The sequence below is a fragment of the Castor canadensis genome, chromosome X (genome assembly GCF_047511655.1).
Source record: "Castor canadensis chromosome X, mCasCan1.hap1v2, whole genome shotgun sequence".
Taxonomy (NCBI): Eukaryota; Metazoa; Chordata; class Mammalia; order Rodentia; family Castoridae; genus Castor; species Castor canadensis.
In genome coordinates this window covers 72,133,916-72,144,011 of record NC_133405.1, presented here as the reverse complement: position 1 = coordinate 72,144,011, position 10,096 = coordinate 72,133,916, and the positions used below count along the sequence as shown (strand labels likewise).

At 32.9% G+C, this 10,096-nt stretch overlaps 1 protein-coding gene across 1 annotated transcript; it reads left to right on the top strand.

Moving 5' to 3' along the window:
• On the top strand, positions 1-3,566 carry LOC109686808 (TLR adapter interacting with SLC15A4 on the lysosome-like). Its single transcript, XM_020164326.2, has 2 exons — positions 1-151; positions 1,096-3,566. Exon 2 carries the CDS (start codon positions 1,113-1,115, stop codon positions 2,031-2,033), a length of 921 nt encoding a protein of 306 aa, XP_020019915.1. The 5' UTR covers positions 1-151; positions 1,096-1,112; the 3' UTR covers positions 2,034-3,566.
• The last annotated feature ends 6,530 nt before the right edge of the window (positions 3,567-10,096 follow it).

Sequence of the window (10,096 nt, the reverse complement as noted above, 5' to 3'; positions counted from 1 at the left end):
TGGAAAGCAGAACCATCTTAAGTGGTAAAAGCTAACTTTCTGAGGTATAAACAGAAGCTGAGAAACAAACGACACAAAAAGTACTTTTCCTGTGTCTGGACTGTTGAATTTCAGAAGACCAAATCTTTAGGTATCCAGAAATTTAGAAAACGTAAGTCTAAATTCTTACATATTTTGTCTCATGTTATTTTATTTTCTTCCAAAACTCTTTTAAACATAAATATAAGTAGATTTTTCTGGAAGTACTTATAATAGACATTACTGACCTATAAGAGGAAATTTGTGTCTCTTTCTTTCACATCTCATAGAGTTTATTTTTAGTTAATTATTTAATTTTGAGACAAGGTCTTCCTATACAACCCAGGCTTGCTTCACATTTGTGATTACCCTGTCTCAGCCTCCCAAGTGCTGGGATTACAAGTGCATGATACCGGCTTGGCTTTTCTTATACAGTTGGTAGTGAACGTTGAAAAGCTTAAAAATTGTACCAAAGAACCATGCAAAAGACTGAAATAAGTAAGGTTAAAGTCCAAAAGAAGATATAGTAAGAAAGAAAGAAAGAAAGAAAGAAAGAAAGAGGAAAAATAGGTAAAAATGGTAAAGAATTTGAGAAACCTATTTGTACTTACATTATTGTAAAAACAAATGGCTATATTTATAGTTTAAATCAGAAAGTTTAATGAGACCAAACTTTCACTTTAGGTAGACTGTTGGAAGTTAAAGGGTTGGGCACTTTAGTCATCTCTAAATAAATCCTAAGACAGTTAACTATAATTATATGTCTCTATGAGTTTGTACTTTATAAAATACTTGGATAGGCATCATATATATTATCTTCATAATAATCTTGTGAAAGGCATAGAGGAAGTATTATTATTATTATGAGAAAATTGAGATCTAGAAATAAATGTTAAATAGACACTGGTACCAAAGTATCTTTATTACTAGTTTTATTCTCTATCCTTTGAGATAGAGAATCTGAATCACATTTGTTTCATGTAGGAAATAAATCCTGGCTTGACATTTTAAACTGTATTGCCTTAATGAGTTCTTTTATATTATAGGACTATACTATACTTTTCTTTTTTGTTTTAGAAAACTTGTCTAATAAAATGCTTGGAGAAGCTTTTCTAATTGAACTCCTATACAAAGAACAGAAATGTGCAAACTTTTGCAAACCATTAACATGTAAGAAGACCTCAAATGATGAAAAGAAAACTTCAAAAAATAAACTTTTAGATATAGAAGACAATTCACTTCCCCCTCTTAAGGTGGAAAATCAAAAAAAAGTTATAAAAGGAAATTTAACAGAACAAAGTAATGGTGCAACTCAAATTAAATCTATGGATGAGCTATCTGTGGCAAAATGCAAAAGTATAACTGTTCCAGCAAATGTGTCAATTGCATTACCCATTCCAAAGAGAGAACATGATGAAAGACAGTTGGATTTATATCAATCCTGGTCATGTACAAGTATTTGCCAGAATTATCCTGACTTACAGATTGGAGGTGACCACGTGGGCAACATGTATGATTCAGGCTGCTTTGTGGAACACACACATGATGATGTTTTTAATGGTCCTCTTTTACTTTCAGTGGATATACCATTGGGTCGTTCTCCTATCATTGAGCCTTTAGAGAAAACATCCAACTCAAAATTATTGAATGAGGATGAAATTCGAGAAAAAAGTATCTTGCTACATAAGCAGCCCCTTTCTAATTCTATGCTTAATAGTTATATGGAAAAAAAGGTAGATGAACTCTACAAACAATTTTTGGAAGAAAATCTCACCAGATGCCGCTCTATAACCAATCTAATGGCTTCCAATCTGCTGATGAGTAATGTAAATCAGATTAGTCTTCAAATATCTCAAGAACAGAACATAGAGGCATCAAAAGCTCGGGAAGCTCTCCTAAACTCTTTAGCACTATGTAATCTTCGTAACTTTTCCTGTGGAAATAGTTCTGAATTTAGCACTCCTAATTTACAAATATCAAACCAGACAAGTAGGGAACTTGTATCACATCTATAGTGCTATAGGTTGGTGGGACTGACTGACTTAAGAGACTGCAGTAACAACATTCTTCTCTGGCTTATTATGTCACTTTAAGTCTCTTTTGTGGTATAGTTATTACAGTTTTTGAGAAATGATTGGACTCATGGTTTGTCTGAGTTCTTGTAGAAGATAACTATAATGACTAAAATCTATAAACAAAATATTGTCTTACTATTTTGACATCTTTAATAGTTTGCTGCAGTTTGTATGTTCTGTTTGTGCATATGTATCTAATTGCCCTTGGCACCCCAAGTAGAGTACCTCACTGTCAATCAATTTTATTTTTCAAGAGAGTGAGAAGAGGAGTACATGATTGCTCCAAGCTACTGAAAAGACCATAGAAGCTATATTAGAAAAGGTCATTTATTTTTCTATAAAATATTTAGAGACGTATGAGTAGTGGTTAATATTCTTATTTCTGACATACAGGATCTTTTACACTGACAACCAGAATTGCCTAGGAGAAATTTACATATACATATGGTATATTATATGTAATTTAAATATGAATATATGTATATATATCTGCGTATATGTATATATGTGTTTATATATATTTATGTGTATATACATGTATATATGGGGTATGAGAGCCTACAGAATAAAATAGGACTTAGCTGATATTTGAATGGAGGAAAGCTTAAGGAAAAATGGAGAATATCCCAGTGTCATTGGAATTAAAATTTTATACTTTGAATTTTCCTGGCACAAGTGTCAGCTTTTTTACATCACTAAGTTATGCCTGTTTTTTTAACAATGAGAGGAAGGACAGCATACAGTTAAGCGATCAAAGAGTGTGGAGAACCACCATCTAGTAACAAAGAAACTGTCTTAGCAACTTTTTACATTACTTAGCATGATTCTGGCTTAGAATAGAAATTTTGGAACCTAAAGTGTATTAACAAAATAAACCTTCTAGAATTATTTTATTTATTTCAGACTTGGAAACAAGATTGCACACTTAAGAGCTCACATTTCTCCTAGAAATAATAAAATGGTTGTCATGTACTTTCGCTTATAAAATGAAATGGTTTGAATGTATGTTATACAATTTGAAAATTTACATTATATATTATGCATTAGCAATCTCATATTCCTCTCCAATTATTACCTTGGTATTTATTAAGTTTTATAGAATGAATCACCTCATTGCCTTTGTATCTTGTTCTTTTTGACCACATGTTCCTTGTTTTTTTTTAGTAGCTTTAATTTTTTTACAATCTATTAGTAATTATTCCTGATAAATCTTCTGTTTTTGTTTTCATCACTCCTTTCCTCATCATCTTCTCACATAATTTCTCCAATTTCCATAATTCAAACACTTGATTCTGAAAATAAAATGGATAAAAGTTTTGAAGAAACTGTCTTAGTGTTAGGAAGATACCAAAAACAGTTATGTGTATATTTCCTTCTAATTTGTTAACTTGGTAATTTTTAGTATGAGTAATCAACATGAAAAGATTGATGTTAAAGTTTATAATTTCTAAAGTGAATTAAACATTGGAAAACGCTCCTGGTGTGAATAAATTTTCTGAGGTACAGTAATATATGTTAACACTTTATTTATGATGCAGATATATTTATAGATAGCTTAAGACTGCATAGTACTATATAAAAAACCATAGTATTTAGCCAGTGTTGAATTTAACAATGCATTTAAGTATACTCTAAGAGTTAACAATTTTCCTTCTTATCTGTTTATGTCCTCTGTCATGAAAATGCTATGTGCTAATATTCATGACTAAAATAGCCTAAAACTTAATGTAGTAATTAAATAACAAAAGATGGTGAATTTGGTGTTTCATTTCTGACCTTATACCAGCTGACTTCAAAATTTGAATGAAACATACAAATGAGGGTGCAATTAAGCATAGTTTGAATTTAAGTAGTCATTTTCCATTGTATTATTCACTATGGCCATTATATATATGACTATACATCTCCCTTTCAAAACATTTTCGAAATATATGGAATAATGAATTTCTTTCTGTCTCAAAGGTGAAAGTATTAGTTTTGTGCTTCTATGAAAACTGAAAATGTCAGCAATTCAGCAGATGAGAAGGATTATTATGTTTCTTAGCAGGAATAAGTTTAGAAGGTCAAGAATGATGCATAATATATTACTGCTATAGGATATATAGGCTGTTTAATTGATATTCTGTCTTTGGATTTTGTGTAAATATTATAGAGCCTAGATAGGGTTTGGCTTCATCTCAGGTAGTGTTTTGTCAGGAGACCCCCCGAAACATTAAAACTTATACAAGGGATAGAATCTATTCCTGGTTGCTAGAATTTTAAGGCTTGATCTGCCTCATGGGTTAGTTCGTGTCCCTGAGGTTCTTAAGACTGGAGCTTACACTAAAATGATAAAAATTCAATGTTGTATACGTACACACAACCACCCCCACACATCATGCTTATATACATATATACATATATGTATAGATATATATATATACATATATATGGTCAAATACCACACATTCATTTTTCTTTTAAGAGCTAAATTTAGTTAATCTAGCTAATCTAGCATTACTATATAATGTTTGTTTGGATGAAATGTATAGGGCTGGTTTGATGAGATAAAGTGTGGTGGAATAAACTGGAATAATTGTGCAGTTAATTGTACAGTTGCTTTCACTCATTACTGGAAGGAAAGAAATGAGTGAGTTAAATCAAAAGTGATTAAATGTTCTGTGAACAGTTATTAGCACGTAAAATTAGCCAATTGGTTGTATGTGTGTGAAAACCATGAAAAATGAAGTAATTATTTGAGGTTTATAAAAGAAATGCTAATCAAAAAAGTACTCATAATATTAAAATAAGGTAATTGCCCTTTAAAAATTGGGATAATTTGGAACTTTTGATCCTCAATCATGTTACTGTGTGTTTTTCCTGAAAGCCTACTAGAAATTTGAAAAAATGGCCTTTTATTTTGCAGTGCTGAGGATGGAACCCAGGACCTCTTACATGCTAGGCAAGCTCTCTACCATTTGAGCTACAGCTATAGTCTCATTATTATGTCTTGGTTTAGTATATGTAAATGCACATTATCACTTATTACAATTTTATAAAATATCCTCCAAATAATTATACTGAATAACATGCTTATAAACTTATGAGAACCAAATCAGGGCATATTAACTTCAATTTAAAAAGTACCAAATCATTGTTATGAGCAACATACTCTGTGAGCTGTTCTGCTAATTCTATTTAAAGATGAGAAATTTGTAGCTTACAGGATTGCAATATAGTTCTGGTTTTTACTTCCTCAAGTGAATTGAGGTAGTCTATCATGAGAAAATTTGTCAAAGTCCTTTTTTTTTTAATCTGAGAGTTACTGAGGCTCATAGGAAGGCTATTTCCTGAAAATTATTTCTCTCTATAATTGCAAACTGGACCTATTTCTGATGAATAGAATTTAAGTAGAATCAAAAAAAGTTAAGAAACAGCTCAGAATCCCAGAGACCTGTGTGGTTCTTCGCCTTTACTTTATAGATTTAACTCTACTTTAGAGAATCCATATAATAATATAACCCATATATAGGAAATGACACTTAAGTGTTCTAATGAAATGGGACCAGCTTGAGTCTGGAGAACTTCAAAACTAGAATGAAATCTTAGAGCTTTCTGTTTTCCTGAGACACAATTTCAGGACACTCCAGGTACTAGGCAAAACTTCCTGGTTCTTCATTTATTATAGTATTTTTTGAGCACTATGATAGGTGATAAGTATAAATGATCAGCAAAATTGGTGCAAGTCCTACTTTTCAATGAATTTACAGCCTAGTTAATATAGAATCAGACAGCAACACTAAATCATCACAATTCATCTTTATGGCCATGAATGGTATAAGCATGCAACTCTAGCTAATCTATGTTACTAGTTCTGCCTGCTTGGCTTGTTCATAATCTGATCAATCTTGTATCCAGGACTCTTATTTTGTTGATGCCCATCAGTGTGGCTCTAGTGATTATTAAATATGTTGGGATATTTCTGTATCAGCTGGCAGTATGAAGCTGCTGTTCTCAGCCCTCCAAGTCCTCCAACCACAACTATACTGGCCACTCTATCCCCTTCCTCTAGACCCTTATCTTCTCATTATCTAGCAACTAAACTTTGTTTCTACATTTTCTTACAATTGCTAAGTAAATGAAGACTTATTCTTAAACCTCAGGAGCTTCCTCACTTTTACTCATTTCCCTTAATTCTCTCCTGTATTCTTTTTAATCTTTGTTGCTGTGTGTTTCTCTAAGGTCACTCACTTCTTGATATACTATACAGATGCAGGCTGCTTTATAGAATTATTGCTTTGCATTTGTTGACCAAATTGAGTGACCAAGACTAAATATTTTGGGAACATTACATCTTGTGTGTTAGATATTGATTATCCCAAACATTCACTTTGCATTGTTCTTGTTTTGTGTGTAATCTCAGACTTAAAAGATGCTGATACTGTATTGTGCTTCATAGTGAAACAGTTAGACTTTAAACTTAACTACAAAAACAGTCCATGCCCAGAGAGATCTATTGTCTATGTGAAGTTTCCTAAATTTCTACCATCGAGATTTGTCCTTATAACTGAAGATTTTATTACTATTAAATGTCTGTATACTTAACAGATAACATGCTCTTATTAAGTGTTGTCACTCAGTGATAAAATTTGTTGAAACTATTTTAAGAATGGGGGAGGGAGATAAAGGAGAATGATGGGGGGATGAATTCAATTATGATATATTGTAAGAAATTTTGTAAATGTCACAATGTACCCCAGCACAACAATAATAGAATAGTAAAAATAAATAAATAAAAATAGTTATGAGTTTGACTATTATATAGTAGGTACACTAATACGAGTTTTACTCACATTACTATATTTAATTATTTTACTTGTTTTAGCTAGGAGAAAATTAAAGTTCAGAGAAGTTAAAAAATATCTACCCAAGATTATATAACTAGTCTAGTAATTGACTAGTTATAAAAAATTGACTAGCTATATAATCTAGTAATTATACAGCTATAATTATATAGTAATTGAAGTTAAATGAAGTAATTTTAACATCAGAACCTGTAATTAAAGCAGAATTGCCAAATGTATCAAAAACATTCTAGATGCACAGACAACTTTAAATATCAGAAAAATAATTTGTTTTTAGCATAAAATGTGTCCGTATGCAATATCTTGGATACACTAATGCTAAACCAGTACTCATTGTGTATCTGAAATTCAAATTTAACTGGGTGTCTTGTTTATCATCTGCCAATGATATATTAAGTATTAACTCCAATTTGCTTTTTCCAGGGTGATTTAAAAAGCAAGGAAAGCACTGAAGGTGGAAAGGGAGAAGTGAAGCAGAACATGAAGGCAGTGGGCAGAAAATTGAGGAATTCAATCAAGGGGGAAAATGAAGAATTTTTGAGGCTGTAAACCATGATACCATTTTATAAAGTCATAACCTTAAAGGAGAGCTTGGGGAAAAATTCATCTTCTAGAGATTTTATAGCCTAGTAGAACTTTTCTCCTGTGGTAGGTGTGTCTGTTCATCCCTGTTTTAGTCCTGTTACATAAGTAAATAATTCAGTGAAACAAATGGAAGAAAACCAAAAAGAGCAAAGGACTTAGAATGAGAAGATGTATATTTTAGTAAAGTCCCAAACTGATCACTATAACTATCTGATGAGACACTGCCTCTCTGAAACTCAGTGTTCTTATCTGAAACATGTTAGCATGCAACATTGGTCCCATCTGTAATATAGGACTTTTATGAGGATTAAAGGAAGGTGAAAAGACTTGGTAAGTGGTAAAAACTATAAATATAAGGTTTTGGTATAAGACATCATCATGTTTAAGATTTCTTTTTTTGTCAACTTAATTAATGCTTGTAATAAATTTCTCTGATCATCTAACAGGACTACCTGAAAGTAAAATATGAGATGGGAGTATACACATGCTACTGTTTACTGCTTGGGAGGGACACTTTGTGATGTACAGGAATATATTATATGAAGAAAAATTATCTGGGTTTTCTCTGATGCTTATGAAACCTTATACCACATTGATTTAAAATAATACTTTTTTAAGAAGCCTCCAAAATTTTTTCCAGAATGGTTGTACCAGCTTGAATGCCCACCAGCAGTGGAGTAGGGTTCTTTTTTTCTCCACATCCTCACCAACACATGTTGTTGGTGGTGTTTTTGATGATGGCTATTCTAACAGGGGTGAGGTGGAATTTTAGTGTGGTTTTGATTTGCATTTCCTTTATGGCTAGGGATGATGAGCATTTTTTCATGTATTTTTTGGCGATTTGAAATTCTTCTTTTGAAAAATGTCTGTTTAGTTCAGTTGCCCATTTCTTAATTGGTTCATTGATTTTAGGAGAGTTTAGTTTTTAAAGTTCCCTGTATATTCTGGTTATCAATCCTTTGTCTGATGTATAGCTAGCAAATATTTTCTCCTACTCTGTGGGTGATCTCTTCAGTTTAGAGACCATTTCTTTTGTTGTGCAGAAGCTTTTTAATTTTATGAAGTCCCATTTTCCCATTCTTTCTCTTAGTTGCTAGGCTGATGGGGCTCTATTGAGGAAGTCCTTGCCTATACCTATTAGTTCCAGAGCATTTCCTGCTCCTTCCTGTACTAACTTCAGAGTTTCAGGTCTGATAGTAAGGTCCTTGACCCATTTTGAGTTGATACTATTACATGGTGATAGCAATCCCACTCTTAGGGATATACCCAAAGCAATGCAACACAGATTACTCCCGAGGCACCTGCACACCCATGTTTATTGCAATGCTATTCACAATAGCCAAGTTATAGAAACAACCAAGATGACCCACTGCTGATGAATGGATCAAAAAAATGTGGTATTTATACACAATGGAATTTTACTCAGCCATGAAGAAGAATGAACTCTTATCATTTGCAAGTAAATGGATGGACATCATTCTGAGAGAGGTCAGCCAGGCTCAGAAGACAAAAAATCGTATGTTCTCCCTCATATGCAGACTTCAGATCTAGGACAAATGCAGCAATGTGGTTGGACTTGGATCACATGACAAGGGGAGAGCACATATGGGAGATATGGGAATAGGTAGAAAACCCAAAACATGAAAGCTGTTGATGTACTCACTCCAGAGGAGCTAGTACATAAACCTTAAAGTGACAGAGGTTAACATGAGAAGGGGATCAGGAACCAGTGTGAAGATCAGTTAGAGATGAATCAACTTGGGTTGTAACACATTCGTACATGAAAGCAATAAGGAATCTCTCTGTATAGCTGTCCTTAACTCAACTAGCAAAAATGGTTTGTCTTCCTTATTATGCTTATGTCTTCTCTTCAACAAAATTAGAGATAAAGGCAGAATAAGTTCTGCCTGGAAGTGAGGCGGTGGGGGTGGGGGGGAGAAATGACACACACAGTGTATACACATGTGAATAAATGAATAATAAAAATTAAAAAAAATAAAATGATAATTTTTTTTATTCGTTTATTCACATGTGCATACATTGTTTGGGTCATTTCTCCACTCTGCTCCTTCCTCCCCTTCTCCCCCACCTGGCTTCCAGGCAGAACCTGTTCTGCCTTTATCTCTAATTTTGTTGAAGAGAAGACATAAGCATCATAAGGAAGACAAAGCAGTTTTGTTAGTTGAGTTAAGGGTAGCTATACAGAAAATATTCCTAGCATTGCTTCCAGGTACAAATGTGTTACAACCCAAGTTGATTCATCTCTAACTGATCTTTACACTGGTTCCTGATCCCCTTCTAGTGTTATGTGAAAGGAAATTTAAGCTGAATGCTTCTTAAAGGGAAATCATATTATAAGCACTGGATGAGAGAAATAGAAATTTTAAAGATTGCCACAAGACTGTGGGAACCTCTGGGGAAGAGTCTTTTAAGGGGTGGTAGCATTCAGTAGCAAATTTTGTAACTACAATAGTTTGCTTGTTTAAATAAATGTAATTTTTGCAGAGGTTATGATATCACCTGAAAGAGAAATGTGACTCCATTTTCTCAAGAAAGTGTGATAGCAGCAGCCTG

Coding starts and splice junctions, on each gene's coding strand:
- LOC109686808 (XM_020164326.2), top strand. CDS start 1,113: ATGCTTGGAGAAGCTTTTCTAATTGAACTCCTATACAAAGAACAGAAA.